General features: G+C 38.3%; 2 protein-coding genes across 52 annotated transcripts in view; one reads left to right on the top strand and one right to left on the bottom strand.

The window, feature by feature from the left end:
* Positions 1 to 532: 532 nt before the first annotated feature.
* Positions 533 to 9,103, bottom strand: LOC148004686 (uncharacterized). Its single transcript, XM_087559355.1, has 2 exons — positions 9,097 to 9,103; positions 533 to 3,778 (listed from the first exon to the last, which is right to left on the bottom strand). The coding sequence occupies exons 1-2, from the start codon at positions 9,101 to 9,103 to the stop codon at positions 3,237 to 3,239; spliced, it is 549 nt and encodes a 182-aa protein (XP_087415481.1). The 3' UTR covers positions 533 to 3,236.
* Cnot2 (CCR4-NOT transcription complex, subunit 2) overlaps positions 2,965 to 26,531 on the top strand; it is a 91,515-nt gene continuing 67,948 nt past the window's right edge. For 42 of the 51 annotated variants that reach the window (XM_087556376.1, XM_087556356.1, XM_087556357.1 and 39 more), the window contains exon 1: positions 3,311 to 3,358. Coding sequence is in view for 1 of the 51 variants with exons in the window: in NM_001399553.1 (NP_001386482.1) it covers positions 3,354 to 3,358 (5 nt within the window). In the remaining 50 variants the exon portion in view is untranslated. Of the gene's footprint in view, positions 3,359 to 3,602; positions 4,264 to 26,531 lie in introns of those variants that run through there. The other 9 variants (XM_087556346.1, XM_087556332.1, XM_087556336.1 and 6 more) reach the window with 2 other exon arrangements.

Here is a 26,531-nt window from a genome sequence, read left to right as displayed (position 1 = left end):
TTTACTCCAGGTAGCCATGTGCCCACATTTACTACTCCGAAAGACAGGAATTTTGGGGGCAACTAATGATCTGTGCTACAGACTGTAAAGACTGTCATGTGGAACATGACAGAAAGGAAGCAAGAAGGATGAAAGCAGTACAGGAAGAGCTGGACTGTTAGTCTAGCCGGCCACCTGGGTTTATTGCATATATACATATGGAAGCTCGAGGAGGGTTTTAAAACACCAAGGAACATAATTGAATAAAAACATTCAAATGATGCTTCCGGCTGGTACACAGGAACAGTTGACAGGAGTTTGGGGAACCTACAGTGTAGATATTACTACATTCTAGAGAGGGAAGGTGGTAGCTCAGAGAGGGGGCTGGGAGCGGGCTGCTGAGAACATTTGTAGAGGGTTCCTGGTACACGCTGGTAAGATGGATGCAGAGAGAGAAGTTACAGAGACTTTCTAACTCTATGCCTAAGTTGGCAAACAGGTATTAATGGAACTCAGGGGGTGAGGGAGAAGTGAACCATTCTTTCTCAGGCAGTTAAATTTGAGATGCTTCTCCTTTTTATTCCTTGTCATAGCAAACATGCTAGCTAGTATTATATCCACATTTTTTTGGTTTGTTTTTTTTAAGGGAGGCCTTCCCTTCTGCAAATATATACAAACTCATTTTCTTTTCCTTAATAAAGCATTTCCCCTCAATCCAATTAAGAAAATTTTCTGTGAGGTGCACAAAAAAATTTAACGTATTTCAAAAATCACATAAATATACTTATCAGTAGGAACTATTTTTCAAGCAAAAGTAACAAAATTATTAAACCTGTTCAATACCAAAAATATTAAAAAAGCATATTGGTTAAGTATGATCATTATCAACAATTGTTATGAAGCTGCTTCATTGGAGACAGATCTTATGAATATGTTGCCCAGGCTAGCCTCAAACTGTGGTTGACTCTCAGGCCTCACTCTCCACAGTAGTAGGATTACAACAAATGTCACCACACCTGGCTTTGAAGATGAAGTCGTTTTGTTTTGACAAGGTCTCACTATATATATAGCCCTGCCTCACCTGTGACTAGCTATGCAGACCAGGCTGACCTAGAACTTAATTTCTTTTTTTTTTTTTTTTCCGGAGCTGGGGACCGAACCCAGGGCCTTGCGCTTCCTAGGCAAGCGCTCTACCACTGAGCCAAATCCCCAACCCCTGACCTAGAACTTAGAGATCTGCCTGTTTCTGCCTCCCATGTGCTAGATATAAAGACCTGTGAAATTATGCCCTGAAAAGAAGTTTTTGATGCAACAGGACAATTTAAGATTTTTCTTTTTTCTTTTTTCTTTCCGGAGCTAAGGACCGAACCCAGGGCCTTGCGCTTGCTAGGCAGGCGCTCTACCACTGAGCTAAATCCCCAACCCCAATTTAAGATTTTTATGAGTGCATACATCATGTTGAGCCATTAATACAAGTTCTTAGCAAATGTTAGGTCATTCATTGAATGCTTTCCTAGCATTCCAGTTCCACATATTAATTTGCTCCACACATTAATTAAGAAAATGTTATCTCACCTAGTAAAACCCAATCATAGTAAAACTCAGACCTTCTCCACTGAAAGCAATTTTTAAAACTTGGACAAAAATGTGTTAAGTTAATATAGGTAAGAAGAGTAATGAATTCAAATATTTAATGTTATTTAATGTGATAATGCTACTATATACACATAAAGGGCTCCAAATAATTAGTAGCCAGATTAAGGTGCTCTGTATTACATGCATTCATACACAAGAACTGTACGTGCCTAGAGGTATACTCAGTCTTTGAACACACTACCTTACAGCAGTAGATGTTAACTTGAGAGGAAGAGAAAGCAGAAGAGATAGGAAAGCACTCTTGGGGGAGGGGCCATATAGGACTGTGTAGTTCCTTCTTGAATTTCCCTGAAGTAAAACCAAAACAAAACACAAAAGGGTAAAATGGAGTATTTAATGAAAAACCCAGCAAAATAAACCTTTTCTATTTGGCTATACCAGTTCCTGTTGATATTTAAACAAATTTACATATCTACTGTTATGCATATTTGCTGATAAACCAAAATACCTTCAAAACCTTGACAAAAGTACTTTTAATTTCATCTTGGGTTTTATCTTCCTTTTTCTGGCCTTCAACTATGATAAACCGAAGTGATATATATTGGTTGATTGGGGTGGGGGATGGGGCTGGAAGAAGGTAATTTTAAAAAAATAAAACAGCAGAAATTTTATTTACTTCAAATTAGTAGTAATCCACATTAATAAGTTCTACCACTCAAACAGGAATAGCAATGCGTTATGAAACTAGTAACTTCAAAACACACAGAGGCTTTTTTCGCAAGTTTAGTAACCATAAAACACGAAGTTTATGGATGTTCAAAGGAGTAAAGTAAGAGTATTACAGCAATGAAAACGAATTTTACTTTCAGGGATTGCACTGTTTTGGAGAACAAAACCCTGGAAGTTCCCACCACAGCCACCGTATTTTCAAAAGGTTTAGTGGATGAGCCAGCTGATCACTAAGGTTTACAAAGGGCGCGCCGGGCGGGAACTAAGTAAAATGCCATAAACATCGGACGGTTAGATTAAGCCCTCCCCGTGGTGCTTTAAAAACACGTTCCCCTTACTTCCTCTCACCAGGTTTGAACCGAAAAAACATATGAAAAGGAAGAGGGGGGGCGGCGATCAGACGCCCAGGTTCCAGCGGAGGGGAACTCACTGCTCAGGGGGGTGCCGGCGGCGTGCGGCGGGTGTTTGGGGGTGCGCACCCGGGAAGCGCAGGCTGCGGAACGACGATTGGACCTGAGTACCGCTGCCACTGCGCCGGCAGGTAGTAGTAGCACTAGCCCGGGGACAGACTGCAGGAGGTGCTCGGGGGCGGGGTGTCCGACGAAAACACAAACACAAACACGCTGTGCGTCCCCAGGTGGGCGGACCCACGCTGCCTCAGCATTTCCCCGCCCCCGCCCCCGAGGCCGCTCTCGGACCCCAGGCCGCAGCTCCTGGTGTGGCGGTCTGGCTTGGGAAGCCCGGCGAGGCCTCGGAGGCCCCACTTTCCGTAATCGCCACAAGGCAGCGCCGCACCTCCGCGGGAGGTGGCGGGACGCCTGGCGGAAGCCCGGGAAGGCTCCTGAGGAGCGCCGTGCTTCTCACCGTCGACCGGCGTTCGGGAAACACTCTGTCCTTGAGGCGAGCATCGCTCGCCACCTTCTGCCGCCGCCTTAGAGCGAAGTCGGAGCGACGGGGGTCACGGCGGGGGTCAGAGGGTAAAGGTCTTGCTCCCAGCAGCCTCCGCGGTGGATACGTCGCCATCTTGGATCCGCGGGACAAGAAAATTCATGCGGTGAGTTTTTGGCAAATTTTCGGAAGTCTGGCAGCGGGGCGCGCGGCGGGGGAGGCGGATTGAGGGCCCCCTCAAGGCGGGGGAATGCCTCGGGGCTGGTCCGGTCGCGCCCGGGGTCCGCGGGTAGCGTCCCGGCCCGCCGCTTCCCGTTGCTTTTGTCTCGGCTCCAATCGAGAGAGGGAGAGCGGAGCGGGCGGGGAGGGGGGTGGCGGCGCTGGAGGAGGGAGGGGGTGTGTGGCGGGGTGGACAAGACGTAAAGCGTCGCCGTGCTCGGGCCGCCGCCGCCGCCGCCGCCGCCGCCGCAGCCGCTGCAGCTCCGGAGCCTAGGCCCGGTCCTGGCTGCCCGCGACGGGGCTTTCCCGGTACTCCGCTTCCCCGGCTCCCGCCGGCGCGGAGCAGCCACTGCCGCCGTGCTGCTTCCTGGGGTAGGAGAGAAGGCGGCAGCGGCAGCGGCAGCATCCGAGGAGCCCCGGCCGCTTTAGACGGCTCTGCCACGTTCCCAGCAGCTGCTGGTCCTTGAATCTTCCCATTCTGGCAATACACGCGCATCCTCCGCCACTTGTGTGTTTTTGTTTGTGTAAGATGGGGACATCGCACTGGCTAACGGGCCTCAGGAGCCTCCAGGCCCTGAGATACCGAAGGGCCTTGCAAGGTAGAGGGAGGAGAGCAACTTAAGATGCTGCTTCTGCCACCGTACCCGGAGAGGGAAGCTTCTCTTGTGGTGTAGACTTGAGTTCGGATGGTCCTGGGGCAGCGGAGGAGGAACCGGAGACACTCTGAAGTTGCAAGCCCTGGTTTCTACTTCCGCCGGGCCCTCTCTACCTTTTGCTGTTTTAGGTCTTCACTTCAAAGTTTCATAGAAGAAATAAGTTGGGTTAAAAGAAACCCGATAGTTCTTAATTGAGGTACTGTTTGCTTAGGAGAAAGCTTAGAATCCTTGTTATCTGTAGGCCCTTAGGGGAATCTAATTGTACTTTTCTTTTCGTAAAATTATTTCTAAGGTTTTGTTTTTTGCATTTACTTTAGACCCCATTAGTATGTTATTACTTCCAAAAATATCTTACACACTTTCTTGGAAATCCTAGGGGACATCTCCACTTTTCAGCATCTGGAAAAACAAGTGTTAAGAGTGTTTTGCTTCATTTTCATTAAATTCTTAGCCAAGAATTTCTCTTTAATCATCTGGACAGTTCCTAATAAAATATAGCAATATGATCCTTAGATTCTTGGCGAATGGTAGAAAGTATGATACTGAGTTAACCAAATCTGTTCACAAGGGAGACATTTGATGTTCAAAAACACATTTTTCTATTATTCTCCATAGTGAGAAATTTTAAGGAGATGGAATTGTGTTCTTATAGATTTCCCTTTCCAAACAAATAAGTGAGGGTAATTTATATGGAGCGAGTGGGATAGAAATTTAAACTTTCACAACAGTTTATGTTTGGAAATGCTTGGCATATTCAACACAGTTCCTTCTCAAAAGTCACCTTTGTAGTTTTATAAGGTATTTTATTCCAAGTTGGAAGTGTTGTTTAAAAATCCAGTACACTGAAATGACTGTCTACATTCACATATTGTCTGTGTTGAGGTTTTGTGTCTTTGATATGTTTTCTTAATGATCCAAGATCATTAACAAGGATCCTTATGCTCTCCTATCTAGTCTGTTGTTATCTTAAAGCTAAAGGAAAAGTTCAAAATGCACAATTTCTTTTACTTTTCACTTTTACTGACTTTGCAGGATCCTTATTTTTAAAATGGAACCTTTTCATTTTTTAAAAAGTGACTTTTTTCTAAGTATTTTATAACTCTAGACCAGAAATAAAAACTGTATTTAGCTTTTTTTTCTTTGCATTCCTGTTAATGCTTTACTAATATACAGAAGTTAAGGTAGTGCATGTGTTGACAGAGCACTTGGGTTCTAAGATACAGTCTAGAGATATCTGTAACCCTACCAGATGCTAGAGGCTGAGAGTCATCTGCACATCAGTAAATGCAGCCTTTGGAAAATTCTGTTTCTAAAGTGCTTTAAAATAAATTTGTTTGGTGGAAAATGAAGCAGATTGATGTCTGTGAGTGGTTTTTATCCCAGCCATCTGAGAACTCTTTGATTTGAAAATGAAATCAAGCTCCAAATGATATGCTCCCTAAAATAATAATCACCTTTATTTTCCCTATATAAAGGTGGGTGCTTTTTGGTTTTTCAGAGATGCCTTAGATTTATTAAAACTTCAAAAATAAATATTTTATACTGCTGGTAAATTAGAAATACCAGTAATCCTTCTCTGCTCATTTCTTTTCTTTTTTTTTTTTTTTCCCCCCGGAGCTGGGGACTGAACCCAGGGCCTTGCGCTTGCTAGGCAAGCTCTCTACCATTGAGCTTAATCCCCAACCCTTGCTCATTTCTGAAGTAGGTGCTAATATTAGCAAAACTTAAACTTTAATGAATCATTATAGAATTTTTTTACACTCTGTGGGATAGTATAAGTTTTTTTTAATGGACAAATTTGCTTGGTAAGAATGTTTGATTTTTGTGTGTAAATAGAGTTTGAGTAGATAGTAATACACTAGTAAAAATAACAGTATAATTTTGTAGTCTTTTGAAGTGATATTAACTAGTAGTATCTTTTGATTAAAATTTTAACTGTCAAATGTCATAGCTGACTGGATAAAGGCAGTTGTCAGTAAGCTTGATTACAAAGTTTGGTCTGAGAGACCCACATGATGGAACAAGAGAATCAACTCCCCTAAATTGTTTTCTCTTGGTATCCACACAAATAAATAGCCACATATAATAAAAAAATTTAAAAATGTACTAGAGTTCATTTTGGCATCACACATTTAAAAGCAGGCTGTAGATCGTGTATGTTTATTTGAGCATACATTGGAGGAAAGGAAAGGGTGATAGTAAAAGTAAGTATGACTTTCTTACCTGGACTTTAGTGGCATTTTTAAGAATTATGTGTAAGTTATGTGTAGGTGTGTGCTCACGTGTGGATAATGTGTATATGAGTGAAAGTGTCTACTGAGGGTTCAGAGTCTCCAAAGCTGGAGTTACACTTATGAACACTTATGAGCCTCCTAACCTGGAGGCTAGTAGAGGCTAGGAGCTGAACTCAGGTCCCCTGAAAGAGCAGCAAGTGCCATCTCTCCAGCCCCTCTAGTGGATTTTGTAACACAATACACAGAGTCAAGGTACTAGAGGTTGGGCAGTTTTAGAGGCAGAATTCATCAGAGTTGTACTGTAATTTGAGTGGATTTGCCAAGAGTGATGGATCAAAAGATCTAGTTCTAAGATAGTAGTTCTTGTTAGTTCAGGTGACTGTTCTTCCTGACCAAGAATGATTTCTACCTTTGATATTAGAAGGAATTGAATTTCATTGTAACATTTTCAATCTGGGAAAAAGCTGTGCTCAAGTTGGTATCTATTGTAGAAATTTACACTTAAGGAATTAAAAGGAAAATTTGGGTTTAAGGTTCTAAAAATTATTTTAAAACCTTTGCCTTGTATCAGTTTATTGAACTCTAAGTAGTATTACTATTTTTTTTCTTGAATCTATAGTCCTTCGATTTCTACTTAAAAACTTTTAACTTAGGATGGATCATGCTATAATCATGGATTATTATATAATATATAAAATATAATATAATAATCATGGATTATTCATCAGTATCATCAAGGATGTTCTAGAAATAGAATTTTTACTATGTTTTCTGACAGTTTTTTTTCTCTGAAATAAAGCTGCAGACACTTGGTTATATAACTTCAGGGAGGAATGCTGCATTATGAGGTGATAAAATGGTCCACATTGTCTAACCTTTGGGATGAGTGCATGGCTCATACAACATGCAAATGAAAAAACTGAACTGTGTAGAAAAATTTCAAAGTTTCCCTTTGCTAGACACATTTTTATAAGATCAAACTTAGGCATTTAGATTGAGTTAACTGTTTTGAACTCATTTGCTCCTTAACTCTAAATGTTTTTGTCTTTTCATTCATAAGCCAGTGTTTGCATGTGTAGCTCTGGGTATTGAGAGGGTAACGTGGCCCTCTCTCTGTTACTCCGTAAACTTATTCAGAACTGGACTCTCATCATTTTCTTCCTGAAATCTTTTCCTGACTTCCCCAGTCCTCTGCCTGATTATTACTGAGTATGTCACCATGGATCTTAACTCACATTTCGTTTCTCTTCCACCATGACCTCTACAGGGCTGAGCATGAGCCAGACAGGACTCCTGTCTTGGTTATTTTCCATGCTTTGTGTAATATATAGTAGTTAGATTCTCAAGAATACACTTCAAGCAAAACAGTTGCTGGCTTAGCTGTTTCTTGAATCTCTTTTTAGAGTTTTACTTTTTTCTTAATTTACTGCTTTACCCTTTTGGAAAATAGGTAACTAGCTTTTTGAGAACTGTCTTGTAGAGTCTGTGTGAAGCCTTGGGGAAGAATATTAGTAATACAGTGTTAATATTCTTTTGCTGTATTTCTAGCTGTACTTTGCACAGCCACAGGCATTAGTAGAAGGCAACTTGCAGTACTTAGAAGGTAATTGTATTTACAAAACTCAGCAACAACCTACTAGAGTTACACTATTTGATATTAGATTCTTTTTGTTTATTTTTCTTCTACCTACAGAGGTGGAATTCTCTAGTCTTTGTTTTATTTTTGATATGCTGAGAATCAAACCCAGGATTTTGGCAGGTACTGGGTAAGTGTTCTGTTTCTGAGCTACATTGATCATATAATCATCTATCTTGAATCTCATAGTTCTTAGGAAGTTAGGTAAGATCCTTTAATACATCTTTAAATCTGGTTTTTAAAGTATATCTGGCACATTTCAGCCATAATTGTTCTCTTGACCAAACATCTCACTGGAATTTTGTTATACTTGGATGTAAGAAAAGTTAGCATATGATATATTTGTTTTGTACTTTTGATACAAGATCTCACTATGTAACCCTGGTTGTCCTGTAACTTGCTTTGGATTACAGGCATGTGCCATCATGTCCTATTGAGGGGCTAAAATTTTGAGAACTAATTTAGCCTTTCTGGGTCTGAGTAAGAGACCCTTAAATTTGTGTGCCAGCTTTTTCTGGGTCCATTTTAGAGATACAGAAAACAAAAACAGCATAAATGATTTCCAGGGCAGCTCTGAGAGATCCTATGGTAGGTAGATAGGCTCTGAGCTTGGCTGTAATTTCATATTCTCAAAGTAGTGCTTTGAGGATGTAGTTTTTTAAAATGATTTTTGTATGAGTATGCATGTCTGGTGAGAAATTAAATAAGCTATAGCCATTCTGACCTATATTGTTTAGAAGTTCCAGACTTATTCTTGCATTTAGAGGAAATAATTTATAGAAATCCTTGTCTTGCTTAGTGTCTTCCAGAGACTTGAGTTACTAAAGACATATATATATATGAATTTGATCTAGTATGCAGGATGCTCGTTCTGTTTTTGCTAGATTGAAGAATTTTAATGTGAGAAGAATAGGGCTCCACTTAGCTGGGTGTGGTGATAACACCTTTGAGGCAAGCAGATCTCTGTAAATTTGAGGACAGTCTAGTCTACCCAGCAAATTCCAGACCAGCCAGCATTGAGACCATGTCTTAAAGGGAAAAGAAAAAGTAAGTTTCTACTCAATAAATCTTTCACTGTGCCAAGGAATGAATGATAAGCAAGCTTTTTTGTATATTTAGGCAGTTTGGGTAGCATTGAATAGACTTGCCTTTTCCTCACCAAACATCCTGACAAACCTTTTAGAAATATAGCTCCATTGTGTATAAGCATCTGGACAAAATGTAATGACTGATTATGTAATAGTGTGCTTGGGAGAGGAACATTTGGTTTTGTGTCATGTCTGCCAGGAAAGAGCTTTTATGTCTTTTTACATTATAAATGTTGATTCTCCTGAACACAGATTTTAGTTGGTTTTGGTGGGGTTAATTTACATTTTATGGCTCAGTAAGACAGTATCAGGCTTACCATGTCATTGGAAAAGATCTAATTTGTTTGGCTTCACTACTTCATATTTTAAAAATAACAGTTTGCAGAGCACTTTTACAGTATTTTAGTTCTGTATGGTCATCACCTTGGTGTTAAAGTTAAAAGGAGTTTAAATTTAACATTGGCGTTTTAGAGAAAGAACAGTTAGGCTATTTAGTATTAGAAATAAGGAACTACAAAAGTCTTTTCGGTCTGGACTCAAAAATCTCATTTTTTTCCCATTTATTTTAGTATTACTTTAAGAAAAGTGTGGTCTATCAAGTTATGTCCGTATAAGTGGAAAGTTTAGTTTTTATGTGATCATCTTGTATATTTAGGGTAAGAAGTTTGATAGTGGCAGCAAATTTCTGTTTCAAGTTGGATGCTCTGATAATATTCCGAAGCTGCTCATATTTAAAAAATTATAAACATGCATTGAGAAGCACTGAAGACTTATAAGTAGTAATATTAAAATGAGACTAGGCAGTAATCAGTCTTTGATGACACATTTTACACATTTCCCTAGTGTGCAGTTCTGAGAGATGATATGCTGGTAGGGAGATAGGTAGGCCTTGAGCTTGGCCCTAATTTTGTATTCACAAAGTAGTGCTTTGAGGGTGTAGTTTTTATGATTTTTGTATGAGTAAGCATGTATGTTGAGAAACTAAATAAGTTATAACCATTTAAGCTGTATTGTCTTAGAAGTTTGAGGCTTATTCTTAGGTATGCCAGACAAAAACTAAGGTCTACAGCAAAGCCAGTTAACTGTGCATCTGAGTTAACAGCTTCCAAAGTCTTCAAATTCAGCAGACATTTTGTATGTGTTCTCGTGTGTGTGTGTGTGTGTGTGTGTGTGTGTGTGTGTGTGTGTGCGCGTGCGAGAGAGAGAGAGAGAGAGAGAGAGAGAGAGAGAGAGAGAGAGATTTGATTGTTTGCTCCATGTTAGACATTAATTCTGGGTATATGTTAAGGATCTATATAAGTATCTACCTTTAAGCTAATGTTCTGATTAGCATTGGAAGAAAAAAATAAAACAAGTACTTTAGAATGTTAGAACTTTTGAAAATAAAGGAGGCTAGGGAACAATGCTGGCAGCTGTTGGTGAAATGGGACTAAGCAGTGTGGAGAGGATCTGGCCTGCTTTGTGTGGGATCCCTTGAACAGAAGTATGATAAGGAGGAGATGATCTAAGACACAGGTGAAGGATGCTCAAGGAAGACGGAGTAGAATGCCTTTAAGTGGGATCAAGTTGTTCATGCTTTGAAGAGAACAATAAATTTCATGAACAATAATGCTTTTTGCATAAATGAGGTGAATTCTCACCAGAAAAAAGAGTGACCAAGACATGATCTTGTCTAAGAGATGTAAGAGTAGATCCTGTAAGCTTAAATAAGTTTTAGCGGGATGTGTGAGGAGTGGGTAGTGTTTTTCATGAAGAATCCTTGAAAATAATGTCTAGGTTTGACAGAATTGGCATCAGTCTATATTAGAGAAAATTATATTGGAGGACAAATGTAAAATGACCTGATTTGCATCTTCTAAGAGAGATGAAAATATTTATTATTATATACAGGGTTTTAATTTTGTGGTTATTGTTAGGTCACTGGTGTTCCTTAAAACTTAGTGGTGTTTTCATGTTTAATGAGACCCCTTGGGTAGTAGTTCAGCAACTGTTACTGTGCCCTACCTTGCACTATTATGTTTGCACTGAATAATCTCTCAGCATTTGCAGGTTTTCTGTTACATGCTTTAGAAACACTGTAGAATGGAGAGAACTACCTTGCTTGTTACATTGGTTTCAGGGCCATAATGCTTGGTAGGCTCTGAAGGGTGAATTGTCTTTCATAAAATGGGGAGAATGATAGTGTAATCCTCTGTAGTTCTTTAAGGAATTTTGGGATCACATACAGGTTAGCTGAAGGTAAGGTATGATGTAGTCATCATGTAAGAGGCTTTTTCTTTTTTAAAATCTTCAACCTTAGAGCTTTGGACTTACAAACCATTTTTTAAATGGTCCCCACTCCTCCCCGCTTAAACAGTGGGAGTGATTAAATCTGTTTCAAGCAATTTTAGATTCTTCATCTGACAATTAAAATTACAAAATCCATAGTTTATTTGTCAGTCTTGAAGGATTATATTATTTCTATTGGACAAATATTTTGTGCTGATGTTAGCAAAGGTTTTGTTAAGGAGTTTTAAATTTGTAGTTATTATCTTTTGGAGAACTTACTGTGATACATACAAAGTAAAGACACAATTCAAACTTTTTATATAGATGGAAAGAACAGTTAAGTTTGGGGCACAAAATTTCAATGTTATTTGACATAACACTTTGAGTGGGTTTTCAAAAATCTCTAGAACTAGTCACTATTCTGACTTGGGTTATGTGACTGATCCTCTCCAAATCTCAGTTTTCTAATTTTTCAAATGAAGGTAAACAGCAGTAGTTAGCTACCTGAGAGTTGAAGAAAGGACTGAGAGTTCCTGTGCTGTTTGTTTGGGTTTGTTTTGTTTTGCTTTGCTTTTTTTTTTTTTTTTCCAGAGCTGGGGATGGAACCCAGGGGCTTGCGCTCTAACACTGAGCCAAATCCCCAACCCCTTGTTTTGCTTTGAAGTATTTGTTACATTGAAGATCTTCCTAAACCGATGAGAACTATATACAATTCCCTCAGATTGTAACTAAACTATTGAGTCCTCAGTAATAAGAATACAGTCTTACTTTTATGCTCTAGACATAACTTTTTTCCTGCTAGGAATTTTGTTTAGATGACACTAGATGAAGTTAGATGTGTGTTTGAGGAAATACACTTTAATTTTAGCATTGCTCTTTCTGAAGCACTTTGCACAATTCAGGGCATATAAAAGTCGTGAAGAAGTTTCTAATTGTTGTTGACTTGATTATATCTTGTGTGTCAGGAAATAGTATATATCTATTTGAAACGAAGGAATACTATTTGGAACTATTCCACATTTAGAAGGTGGGTTCTAGCCTTGGCTAAGTTTCATTAGCTATGGATTGGAGCACATCCATTAGTATTTGAGGAGCCACAGTGGGAGGGGATTGCTGATGGCTACTAAGAAAGGAAGGGAATTTGGTTAACATAAAGCATGTTGAAATATACTGTGCTGATGATTCCTGAGTGAGTTGTACCAAGACTAGCTTTCCTATGTGAGTGACCGTGTTATCACACGTGCTACTCAGTGTGGCTGTTGTATTCATTTAGTTTTACCATTCAAGAGTTTTGTTTATTGAATATCTGGCTGATGGACTTTGGGAGAGGGAAATTCAGAGATTATTGGAGAGGCAAAGCTATTTGGAAATATTCATCTAAGTAAGCCACTTGACAGTGTTTGTGTGACTTTGCATGTTAAAGTGCTGGTACTTTGTATTTGAATGTTACTTGACATAAGCCTTCTTTCTTGAGGAATACATATCCGGACTATTCTTTGGGTTATTCTCACTTTTTTTGTAACTGTATTTGTGTACCTTATTGTTGGGCACTTTTTTTTTGTGCTTGTTTTTTTTTTTTTTTCTTACCTCACCCTACAAAAGCCATCTTTTACAAATAGAGTATTAAGCCTCTCCGTGCAGTGGTTTGAAACTATTGTGTACATTCCTTGTGTGTATATGTAATATATATGAATAATTTATACTGACTTTTATTTTTAAATCTTGAAGGCTTCTTTTGGGTGCTGAAAGTTTTGGAGTATTACAAATAAATACCATATAAGGAAAACAGAATGGTACCAAATAGCTGTGGTAGCAAAGTAGGAGACTGAATCCTGAGAGTTGGGAGGAAGTCACTGCTCTCTCTCCTCGAGGTGAGAAGCTGGTTTTACATGCTCGTTAGGATTTCTGATTGTCTCATCTTACAGTGTTCTAAGAAATCCTGAACCTTCAGAAACTAAAATAGAAAAGAACACATAAGTTTTGTATTTATAAAACTTAGAAAGTATAATTTTACTTGTAGATTCTGGTCAAGATGTACCTTTTTATAATTTTGATAGTTGTGTCTACATTACCCCGTATTACTTGATCAGGCAGGAAAAATAAGACTATAGTACCCGTGCACACTTGCTGGTAACAGGCAATGCTTCGCCCACTAAAAAGATATCTAAGCTGACCCTTGGGAATGATCTTACTTTCCCTCTTTTCCTAATCCTTACCTTCTAACCTTCTCTATGAGAAACACTGCCATTATTAATTTTTACTCTCTGCCTTCAGCACTGACCTCAGTCTACTTACAGAGTGGAAAATTTTAAAAATGAATGCATAATAATTAAATTCACAATGAAGCAACAATACACCTGTGCCCACACCAAAAAAAAAACAAAAAACAAAAAAAACTTCTAAATTTATGAGACAGATAAACCATAAACTTCTCTTTAAAAGTAAACCACACAACTCCAAATCAGCATCCTCCAAGAGGATATATGTAAGAACACTTCAAACTGTCAACTTGAAAGCTTAAAATGAGGAAATTTATTCTTTTCCTGACTCACCTAAAACAATGATCAGAAAAGATACAATTTTAAAAATAGCATTTAGGGCTGTAGAGATGGCTCAGTGGTTAAGAGCACTGACTGCTCTTAAAAGACTTCTTAATTCATGGATGTTAACTAGGAATTAATTATGTGGATAGTTTAAGATCCACAGTATATTAATGAGGTTTAATTAATGAGGACAAATCTCTATGTTAAAGTGTCAAGACATTAAAAAAAATGTAGTGAATATACAAGCATTTTTGCTTTTCTGACAACCATAAATGCTACACTGCTCTTCCAGAGAGCCTGAGTTCAATTCCCAGCAACCACATGGTGGCTCACAACCATCTGTAGTGGGATCTGATGCCCTCTTCTGGTGTTGTCTGAATAGGGTGACAGTGTAGCATGTAACATTTCAGAGTCTGTACCTGACTTAAATTCCATACTGAGAAATTACAGGTTAGTAAAGAAACTAGGTGATTAAAATTTAAACTAAGAGTACCAAGTAATTAAGACAAAGCAATTTAGTGCTGATTTCTAAGACTTCATTCTAAAACTTTTTAAAAAGGAAGTTTATGTTATATAAGGATTTTAGTAAGATGTTTTTATACAAGTTTTTTTCTCTGTTCAAAACTCAATGCTTCTAACTCATAATCCTTAGGGACTGATGTTTTTAGTTTTATGTTAAATTTCTTAAGAGAGTTTACATATTACATCAAACACTATTTAAATGATCATACACATTTATATGCCTGTGTAAATATCACTGGGGCTCAAATACTGAACATTTCTGTCACATCTTGAGTAATTCTAGTCAGTATTCATTTATAACCTAGGGAATCACTAATTTGCTTCCTGTTGGTGGGAATTAGTTTTTTTTTTTTTTTAAAGAGGCTTCATATAGATGAAGTTGTAGCTGATAGATTCTTTCTTGTCTGACTTTTTGCTTAACGAACCTTTTTTAAAATTAATGTTACTCCATGCTTTTACTTACTCAGTGTTGGGTTGCATTTTGTTAGTACTGTTTTGACTGGTCCCTGAAATGCTTTTCAAATGAGTTTCTGTTTGGAACAGTAAATAAGCTCCCTTTTTCATGGCTGAGCTACTTTAAAAAAAAAGTCAATGTTAAAATATCTAGGCTTTGTGTTACTACACTTAACAGTTATGTGTCAGTTATGAGAAGGGGAGCCGTTAAGTTAAAGTGTACAAGGTTTATAGCATAGTTCTATTCACCCAAAAATAATTTTTCTTCCCACTTTATTATTTTGGCATCATTTTCTAAAATGAATTGAATATAAAGTTGAAGGTTTATATTAACCATCAATTCTATCATAATCTTATGCTAATATGTTTTGATTACATGCTACAAGTTTGAAAACTGAAACTGAAAATTCTCCAACTTTGCTCTTTTTCAAGATTGCTTTGGTCAGTCCTTTGAGTTTTCTTTTGACTCTGAGGATTAGCTTGTCCACTTTTGCTGAGAAGCCAGCTGGAATGATGCTGTGTAATTTGTAGGTCATTGGGGTGTATTGCTACTTCTCTTCTCATCTTCACATTTGGGCGATTTTCTGTTGATAGAGTTTTTCAATTTCTTTCTATCTTTTGCAGCTTTTAGAGTATAATTTTTGTGCATTAAGTTTAAGTATTTTAATTTCTGATGATTAGGAAATGGAATTGCTTTCTTAATTTCTTTTTGGGTTCAGTGTTTTTGCATGAAAATGCGATTTTTATATATTGGTATATATGCCTTGTACCCATTGAACTTCCTCATTTAAACCATTTGATAAGTAAAAGATTATGAAAATCCACACTGCTATGAAACTGCTATAAGAGTCATTATACTAGTGAGCGCCTTAGCATCTTCTGTAGATCCAATGCCATCTGCAGCTAGAGGCTATCACCTCCTCTCCAGACCTAAGCACTTGATATTTCATTTTGTTGCCTAATGATTCTGTCTAGGATCTTCAATACTGTGTCGATACAAGTGGCAAGAGTGGGCAGCTTTATTTCTTTCAGTCCCATTTTTAGGAGGAAAACATTCAGTATTTCACCATTCATTATGTGCCTGACTATGCTTTCTTTAAACCATAACTCTAAAGAGGCCCATTACATTTGCTTGCTTGTTGGGTGGGCCCTTCTATGCCCTCAGGCTCATGTGCAGGTTAGAAGACAACTTTGAAGGAATCCATTCTCCTGCCTTAGGGATCCTAAAAAGACTTGGTTCCTCCGGCTTTAGTGGTAAGCACTTCCTTCCCCCTGACCTATCTCTTTGTCTTTCTTTCATAAATACAGTTTACTGATTCCAGGATGTTCCTTTTGGATGGGAATATTTTGTTGTTGGCTTGGTTTTAGATCTTGTATCTTGCTGTATACACCCAGGATGTCCTTTTACCTGGCTCTCCTACTGCCTTTGCTTCGCAAGTGGTAGGATTAAAGTTCTATATCCTTTGATGATTGTATGAGTTCTGTCCTTTTTTAAAAAATGTACATTAAATTGCTTAATATTTATATGTTGGGCAAGTCTCGTTTGTGGGACAACCCCATCTAGTTTATTGCTTATATTGAGTCATAGTTGTAGTTCCCTTCCTTGTGGCTAGTAACGCTAGTGAGAAGTCTTTGGGTGGTCGTTTGTTTTGAAGTAATACTAATTTTTTTTATTCTGTTCTATCATTCAAGTCTTCTGGGCGTGTGCCTTCCCTGTTAAAAGCTTTCTGTTATTAATGTAGTCTCTTTACTTGTGATAGGTCTAGCTTTGAATGTCTCATTTCTTCTGTCAATTTTGATAGCCTGATATTTTAGGAATTTGTCCATTTCCTTGGCTTTCATAGTTTGCTAGCGTGATCCTCCTTCTTTACCCTTCTCTTAGTGTAATTATGCTGATACTGAGTCTTATTGCTTTGTTAGTTCTTTGTTTAGTTTTCTTGGCTAGTTTAGCTCCAAGTTTGTTAATTTTGATTTCCCCCTAATAACCAACTTTAAAAATTACTAGTTGGTTTTTTTTTTTGTTTGTTTCTTATTTCTGCTATTATCTTTATTTTTCTCTGTGTTTGGTTTGTATGGTTTGCTCTCTTTTCCCTAGTTGCTTGAGGTAGAAATTTAATAATTGATTGGAGGTCAATGCACTCCCCCTTTCTCTCCACCTTCTACTACTTTCTACTACTTTTCTACTTTACTTCTTCTACTCTTTCCTTCCTATCTTTGTCTCTTACCCTTTCCTCCCTCCCCATGCTCCTGCTACTGATCTACTGAACTACATGTAGTCTCAGTTTTTGGATATCTTTTTTAAAACCTTAGACATTTACAACCAAAAAATTTTGTACAAGCACCACTTCATTTATATAATGCAAATTTTGGTATCTTGGGTTTTTTTTTTAATTTCTTCAAAAATATTTTCAATTTTGTTTTATGTCCTCATCCTTTAATGGTTAGTATTTAGAATGGTGGTATTTTAACTTGTAGAAACTTGGGATTTTTGCCAATTTTGGGGATTTTTCCTTTTGTTATTTTATTTATATTTTACTGTACTTGTATAGCCTTCTTTTTTGGTTTAAAACTTATGTAATGTCTTGTCTGCAATTATCCTGAAGAATGCATATTTTGCTGTTTATTGGCTGTTTTATAGAGGTTGACTTGTCAGCTCTGGATGTTTCATATCATTGTTAGCCTCTTGTTGATGAGGTAACACAGTCGTCTTAAGTTACTACATTCATTATTTGAAATGGGTTATTAAGATTGTCCGACTACTGTTGGCTATTTCTCACTCTTCTTCAGTCTTGTTTTACTTCATTTATTCTGGGGTATTTCATCTTAGGTTTGCTTATTTTATTCACATACACACGTAGATACTGCAATTATAGATTTCTGAAAGTCCAATCTTTTTATCACACGCACACACACACACACACACACACACAAACACATAGCTATACATACTCTGTGTACATAGTATACATACTCCGTGTGTGTGTGTGTGTGTGTGTGTGTGTGTTAAAATTGTGCTTGTCTGGTAGTAGTAGTCCCATCAGCTTTATCATGGCTGCTATTATCCTTGCACTTTTCTCCTCCTCTGGGATGGAATGGGCTAGGGTCTTGTTATGTGGTGTGTTATCTGGCTGGCTTCAACCTCCTAAATTCTGCCTCAGCCCCCCAGGTGCTAGGATTACAGAAGTGTATACCAGCATTTCTTTTATAGGACACCAGCTTAATTCCTTTAGTAAATTGCACAGTATTCCTCATTACTTTTTCTTTTGTGTTGCCTAGATTTTTACCAACTTGATTCTTATCCAATAAGAAAAATTTACTCTAAGAAAACTCAATTTTTTGCTCCATAGCTACCTTGTCATACTGATGGGCAGCTATGTATTCTATATATGTCCTCCATAGCTTCCTGTACCACTGCATACCACTTTTCTTTTTCTAGCTTAAAGAATTTGTTTGTTGTTGCCGTAAATATGTCTTGATTGTTGCTTCTGGACATTGCTCCAGTTGTTTATCCTACTTGTAGTTAACTGTGCTTCTTGGACTTCAGATTAATGTTTTTCATTAAATTTGAAGTTTTTAGCCTTTTCCTCAAGGGTTTTTTTTTTTTTTTTTTTTTTTTTTGTTCTTTTGCTCTTCACATATGTGGGTTCTCTTAACATGTCATATATTCCTGAGGTTCCTATAGTTCTTAATTCTTTCTTGGGGCAACACAATATTTAGTCTTATAGCTGTTAAATTCTCTTTTTCTAGGCATTGTCATTAGTTGATGTTTATTCAGTTCCTGTTTGCCCAGTTCAAGTGTACTATTGTGCCTTTTGTGCAGTTTTCATTTCACTGAGTTTACTTGTCAGTTCTATACGCGTGCGTGTGTGCATGCATGTATGCGTGCATGCGTGCTTGTGTTTTAATCAAGTATTGAATTCGGTGTTTGCTTATTTGGTAGTACTGGGGATTTGAACATGGGGATTGAATCTTGGTCTTCACACATGCTGGGCAAACACTCCATTATGAAGCTAGATCTTCAGCCTTCTTTTACTTTTTTATTGAAGCAAGGTTTTATTCAGTTGCTCAGAGTGACCATCAACTCACTGCCTAGTCTAGAAAAGTTTTTAATCAGATTCTTATGTCTGGGCCTCATCAGGACTGGAGCCAGAGTCACCCTCAAGGGAAGCATCTCTTTGTAATAGACAGAGACCACTGCAGAAAGACACAGCCAGTCAGCTTGTATACAAAGCTGCAGAGTCCAGTCCCAATGGACACACCTAAACCACTTACTTACCTAAGGCTCAGGGGACATTGTAGAAGAGGGGACAAGCAAGACTGTAAGAGCTTTCTTACAGTGGCCTTGTGTCTCCCAGTAATGTTGAAGCTACATGCTTCACTCACCAACATGTCTGCCTACACATGAGCTGAGCAAGGGCAGCAACATGCAAAGTGCATGGCAGAAAGGTCCAGGAAGCCTCATCCAGCCAGAGAACTACAGGTGACCAAGGAATGCTGAGAGAAAGTCTTCTCCAGGAAAGCACACTAATTGGATCCCAAAACCAGATGGCCAGCTGTGAAAACATACATGTGAACGGTGTTACATTGACTGAGCAGGTTGTATTTAGGGATATGTATGTGTGTATATGTGCATACACGTGTATGCACAGAGTAGCAATTAATGAAAGAAGTGGCCATGAATTTGAAAGAGCAAGTAGGGAGTATGTAGGATTGTTGGAGGGATGAAAGGGAAGGGGAGTGTGTTTGTAATTTAAAATTACAGTTTAACAACATTTGAAAAATAAGGAGCCGCCTTCTTCAAGAAAGCAAACGAAAGCAAAGCAAAACTGGGATTAGAAGTCAACCACTAGGCCTGGCTTAAGATCTTTTTGAAAGATAATTATTTGATGGGATGTAGTCCTAAGTCTTTAATGGGTCCCCTGAATTCCTGACCATATTTATGATGGTTACTTGGAAGTCCCTGCTAAGTCTGACACTGGGCTGCTGCTTAGCTTGTGGATTGTTCTCTATGCTTTGTAGCCTGTGGAGGGCCAGGTATTTAGTATATGGCAGTAATTTTGCACACACTGCTCCTCCTTCCTGGGCTTCTTGCTGGTTTATAATGGCTTTGCTGTGCTATTTCAATGAAAGTTTATATACTTTGCAGTGGGAAGAATTTGATGTCATAACTCTGGAGGATGAAGTCTTGGAGATACTGACTGGCGTGGTTATCCTAAGACAGTGTAGTCTGTGTATCTTTCACTTGTAGGTCTCTTAAATCTCTTGGTATCACACCCAGGTATCCATCTTCACCGTTGTGCTAATTATGCTGTTGGTTTTTTATGGTTCTCAGGAGGTATATATTGTCTGTCTGATTGAAGTTTGACCTAGGATGGGCTTTTTTTTTTTTTTTTTTTTTTTTTAAAAACAAAACCCTTGTCCAGTCTTTGGTGTTACCCAAGAAGGCCCTTACTAGCTCTTTCCCCCAATTTTCTTTATAGTAACCCAATTGATCTTGAATTCTAGTCCTTTTAGTTATTGCAATGCTCTATGTTTTTGAGTGTACTGTAGGCTTGAACTTCCCCCACACTTCTTTCCAGGTGAGTTTAATTCCTTTGAAGAGAGTTTCACTGCTCTCTGCTTTTCTAGAATCTGAACCACTATACAAGCTTCTGTCTATCTGGCTTATAGATGTGAAACCTCTATGGTGTGAGTGGGTTGAAGGCAGATGGTGTGTGTGTGTGTGTGTGTGTGTGTGTGTGTGTGTGTGTGAAGACAAATCTCTTCATATATGTCAAGGCCACTGAAAGACGGTGGAGAGGCATGCATAAGAAATTCTGCCCACCTCTCCTGGGGGGAAGTATAAAATAGAAGAATTATGCTTATCCCTGTCTAGCTTCAAATGAATGAGACTCAAACTATGGTTTGCTTATTTGGCTCTGCGCAATTACTGGGGGATTACCCCTAATCTAATTCTCTAATAGTAGTCTGGCTACCTCCCCAACTGTGCACCCCAAGTACTCGATGCTTGAATCTTCCTAGGTTATTTCTGCTCCAGCAGTCCGGTGTCCTGGGGTTGGGGGTGGGGTGGAGCACTTCATTCTGGCATGTGGTGTTGGCCAGTCAAGATTGTTGGCCTCATCTGTGCTCCTTCTCTTGCCCTCACCTTTTCCCCTCTCACCTGTGGTCCCTACCCTCGACTCCCAGCCAAGAAACTGAAAACCCGCCCACCTCTATTCTCCCCAGTAATTGGCTGTAACCCTTTTATTTAACCAATAGTTTTAAATTTGGGAGCAAGGTTTGCACAACAAAAACTTGTGTTTGCCCAACAAAAGCTTGTCTTGCAGCACCCAGATCTTGAGGTACAGATTTAGCATTTGAATACATAGCAGCACCAGACCAGCCTCCTATAGGGAAGCACTTTATAGACGGGAATGAACCTTATCTTTTTCTACCCAGAGTAGATCTTGGTCTTCTACAGAGGGAGGGGGTTGGTCCAAACTAAGATTCTTACCATATTAAGAGAGATTTAGTAGATGATCTGCAGTGATTGTGGGCTAGTTTCTTTTGTTATATTCATTAGAATGATCCTGAGAGAACTCTTTCTTTTTTTTTTTTGAAAAATTTTTGAATAATGACTTTTTTCATTAATTGAAATTTAAAAATTAAATGAGCCTATTTTCTCTGAAGACCTCCTAGGCATTTTAACTTTATATGCATCATTTGTTGATTTTTTTTTTATTTTTACTATATGCTCCATAGACATACTCGTATTTGAATTTTTATCATCATTTAATGTTTGGTGTAAGAGTGATTAAAAATGAGGTATTACCTCCTGATTTGTTTTCTGGAGTACATTGTATCTTTAAATATATTAAACACTAGCGAAATTACTTGAGCCTAGGATGGTAGTGATTGGTTTTTTTAGTCAGTTAAATAATTCTAATAGATGCAAGGCTGTTCAGATCTTACCAGTGAATTTAAAGGGCAAAGATATTTCATTTAAATTGTCTATTTTAAGAGTTGTTCTTGTATTTCTTATCCTTTTGGTGCCTGGGGGCTCAGGAGTCATGCATTTTCTGTATTCCTGATATTGATAATTCTGATTGTTAGTCTGCCTAAGGTGCATTTGTTTTTGTCTATTTAAAGCTAAGGTCTAGATGCTATTTTCTTCATAGTTTAAGTTCTTTCAGTTTAGTGTCTTCCCCCAATCTTTTTCATTTCCTCTTTACTTGCTTTGGATGCATTTTGCAGTCTTAGTAGTTTCAGGAAGTGTAATCTTTGATGGTTGACTTGGTCTTTTAAATATAAGCACTTAAAATTATACGTTTCTGCAAAGTACAGTTTACCTGTATTTCACATTTTTTTTGTGTTTTTAATCATTGATCTGTTTATCCTCTATGTCCCTAGGTATATTTCTTTGGTCTTTTAGAGATTGCTCTAGGAATTACTTTGCTTTTGGAAGTTAGTTTACTATAGCCGCACATTCATCAGAAGACATCCTTTGTACAAATTCAGTTCTTTAAAATGTATCATTAAAAAAATATGTATTAGTGTGATCAGAATTTCTGCCACACCATACCACCCCCAGATTCCTAGTCATTTTGATCATTGTGGAAAGAATTGCAGATGACACATAGATGCCTTGACCAATGGGGACATGCGCTTAACAGGATGATCGGGGATGCCGACCCCTGGCAGCACTGTTAGCCCGCACACATACATTTTCTCCAGTGCAAGCAAACAGCTTTCCCCAGGAGCTTTGTTCAGTCCACGTGGTTGACAGTCTTACTTGGATTTGCTCGTTATCGGAAGGCCACCGGCTACAAGTAATCTTAAGGTTTTGATAGATATCTAGTGACCTTAAGGGCAGTTCAGAATGTCACTTCTCCTGGGTCAGAGGTATGACTCAGATTTCACTCTTTGCAGTACTGAGTCAGCAGTTCAGTCCTTGGTTTTACCAGCTGATGCTTATGCGGTGGTCTATTCCCAGTAGCCTCCACACTTGCCAGTGTCTAACTAGCCCCCCGACCTGACCTGACCTGACCTGACCTGGGCTGTTAGTTTAGTTGAATGGTAGAACACTTGCTATGTCCACCATCTTTGATAAAATCCTCAGCAAGTACGCATGCAAACACACACTTTTTTTTTCTTCCTTTTTGGTAATTTACAGTGTTCTTTAAATGTTTTTCTTGTGCATCGTTGTGTATGACTTTTCTCTCCTATTTCTGATTTCTGTTTATGTAGCCTGTTGTAACTGAGAAGAGTATTGAAAAATCAATTGAAAAGTTATATGTCTTAGTTTACTTTCAGGGTTACTATTTTAGTTAGCTTGAAGCTCTCTCGTTAGTTACATAGAAGACCGTATGTCTTGACCTGAATTTGGTCCCTAAACCCCACAGTGTGTTGTTTTGTTTTTTTTTTTTAAAGGCAGGTGTAGTGATGCAGGTTTGTAATCTCAGTGCATTTCTGGGGCTGCTAGTTGGCCAGCCAGCCTAGCCTGCCTCTTGAGTTTTAGTCTAGTTAGAGACCTTGTTCCTCCTCAACAGGAAAGTATTCTCTTTCTGACTTTCTTATAGCCAGGTTACATCAAAGATGATATAGTCTGGATTTTGAGCCAGAAATCTCTGATTCTATTTTATCTGGCTGCCACTAATTAATTATATATTATTCTTTAAAACAAGATGTTTAAACTAATTGTGTTCTGAGAATTATCCCCGAGTTGTCTTATTGTAAAGATTTTTAAACCGTTTTGTTTCTCGAATGGGTCTTGAGTAAAACATGCAGACTCTTTTAATATATGCAAGATAAATATGCTTCTGAAAGTTTATTAAATTAGAATATTGGTTTAAAAATAGTGATTGTATAGTCAATGGTGTGCTTATTACCACAAAGTCTAATGAAACATTGTAATGTTTGCACTAATACTGGTGTAAGTGATAGTTTGAGATTTGAAGCAACTGAACTGGTTGGAAATATCTTGAGTTTAGGTGGTTAAAAAAAAAAAAAAAAGACAGGGGTTGGGGATTTAGCTCAGTGGTAGAACGCTTGCCTAGCAAACGCAAGGCCCTGGGTTCGGTCCCCAGCTCCGAAAAAAAAAGAAAAAGAAAAAGAAAAAAAAAAAGACAGATGAAGACAGCTGTTAGGATTGTAAGATCCTTACCTATGTTTCAATTAAGTAAATACCACATTTCAGTTAGTGTGTTAGGAAAGTAAAGGTGTAATTTCTCCTTTGTCCCTTCTTTAATAAGTCGGTTACTGGGGAAGATGGGATTACTCTTGGATTATATTGGTTATTTATTCTTAAATGATATGGGAAAAGTAGAAGGAACAACTATAGCATTCACAAGGTAGAAGAAATTGGGGAGAGTCAGCAGGAAATCTGTTATGGTGCCAAGCAACTATTAAAATATGGAGGAAAAAAGGTGGAGCCTGGTGTTTAAACCTTTAAGGTATTTATCTTTAAGTGAATTAAAATTGGAAAACTTAAAAGATGTGATTAGTAGAAAATCTGATCATCACAGAAAGCCTGATCCTACGTCAGAATATCAAGCGGGAATAAGAAGACCAGTTTCTACATCATACTATCAAGGGCAGTAAAAAAAAAAGACAGAATTTTTTAAAACATGATTTTCAGTAACTAGCTTTTAAAATTAACCTTCTGATTGCTGTTCTTATTTTTGCCAGACAAAATGTTAATGTTGCATTCCTTTAAAGGAAAATAGTGTTTGCAGTTGAAGTCAGTAAAGCAGTCAGTGTAATTTGTGGTTCATTAATTTCGTAGACTATGTATGTAATGTGGGATGCTTTAGGCACTTTCGATAAGAACGGTAAGCGCAATAGACAGAGCCTCTGAAAGGGACTTAGATACGAAGGATCGTGCAGACAAAACAACAGGACAAAACCCAGACATTGGATGGTCTGTGAAGGCCTTTGTGAAGACAGACAGTTAAGGAGAAATGGCAGTGTTATGAAGGTCCTTGGCATTGAAAAACTGAGCTGAGATCTTTGGAAAACAGACTCCAGAGACCTTGAGTTAAAACCTGCCTTGGAGGTGGACTGACCCTGCTCCTCTTCCTCCTCCTCCTCTTCCCCTTCTTCCTTCTTCACTTCTCTTCTTCCACAATATCATAATCTCTATCTACACTCTCCGGCTTCTTTCCTCTCGGGCGTTACTACACTACACTTTGGTTTAGTAGACCTCTCTTTACACTGTTCTTTCACTCCTGAGCTGCCAGAGTGGGAGGGATCCCAGCCTCAAGTGCTTCCTTACCACTGCCTGACATTTTTGCTCATTTATTGCTTCCTCTCTCTTCACTCTCAAAAACAGTTTACATCTCTTCTCCTGCCTTAAACCTCTGACATCTCCTTTCATAGCTGTGTTTTGAGCTGATGGCTTTGTTTTGTATTTTAGTAGAAAACCGAGTAACCAGAGATCAGTATACTTCCAATAATGTCTACTTACTTAAATTTACTCCTGCTTAACTTTCTTGTAGCAGTATACTCTGTGTCTAAGTCTAGTCTCTTAAACACCCCACCCACATTTCCAAAAAAAAACATCTGGATTCTATCCTACCATCTCCCCCCTCCATGGTTATTTTACTGTTACTGTGATAAAACACCGTGGCCAAGGGATAAGAGTCCCTCCGCTGTGGCAAGGAGGCATGGCAAAAAGCAGTGGACATGGGGCACATGGGGCTAGAGCATGATGCTCAGAGCTCACACAGAGCAGAGTGACCTGGGAATGACAAGGGACTAAACTCTCAGCCTGGCTGCAGGGACATGCTTCCTCCGACAAGGCCACACTTTTGATATTTCCACAAACTATGCCACTAACTGGGAACCAATGGATCAGATTTATAAGCCTATGGGGAACACCCAATCAAAGTCCCACATCTACTATATCAAACTTTTTGTGTCTTACAAACTTCACTTTAGCTATCCTTTCAACCATTTATTTCTTTTGCTCCTTGTATGACTCTCTGTAAAATATTTCTGTTTTTATCTCTAGTTACTCTGTTCCTACTCCCTTGTGAAACTGTGTAGTGCTGTTTTAGCTCTATTGTCCAACCAAAAGTGTTGCTATGACCTGACCATCAGATGACTTCTGGTAGTTAAATACATAGATTAATAGTTTTGTTACTTATTTTTAATGAAGAACTTTTAAAACAGTTGCTTTTTCTTTGAACTGGTTACCCCAATTTTAAGAATACCTATACAATTGTCTTTATTTAGTGTTGCCCGAAGCCAGAGCTTTTGTCCTGTATAACAGAGGAAACGGGCCACACCCAGGTTGTGCAGGTTGTTTAAACTCAAAGCGGCTTTAAGTACTAGGGAGGCTACAGAGGGCTTCTCCCTAGCCTTAGGGTCCAGTGCATTCATTTGTAAGCACAAGGTTCAGAAAATGTTGGCTTTTTGTCATTTAAGTTCAGTAGGACATCCTTGTGTTTCATTTTATTTGAGTCAAAATTTGAGTATCTTGAAATGCTGAGCCTGTTAAATACATAAATCTGAATGTTAGTTGACCAAAATTTCTTAAAATTATTTGTGATAGAACTATGTAGTCAGATTAAAAGAAGGCTATTAAAACTACCACCTCAGAGATGCAAACAAAGTTAAGAAATACTAAATTATGATAACCAGACAGATTTGCTTTAAAGGGACTATATTGTTGGTTAACTTTTGCTTTTCTTTGTCAGTAAAAGCAACCTTTCATTTTACATATTAATAATTGGCCTTTG

Source organism: Rattus norvegicus, chromosome 7, assembly GCF_021556685.1.
Source record: "Rattus norvegicus strain SHRSP/BbbUtx chromosome 7, alternate assembly SHRSP_T2T, whole genome shotgun sequence".
Taxonomy (NCBI): Eukaryota; Metazoa; Chordata; class Mammalia; order Rodentia; family Muridae; genus Rattus; species Rattus norvegicus.
This window is presented reverse-complemented; position numbering and strand designations above follow the sequence as displayed.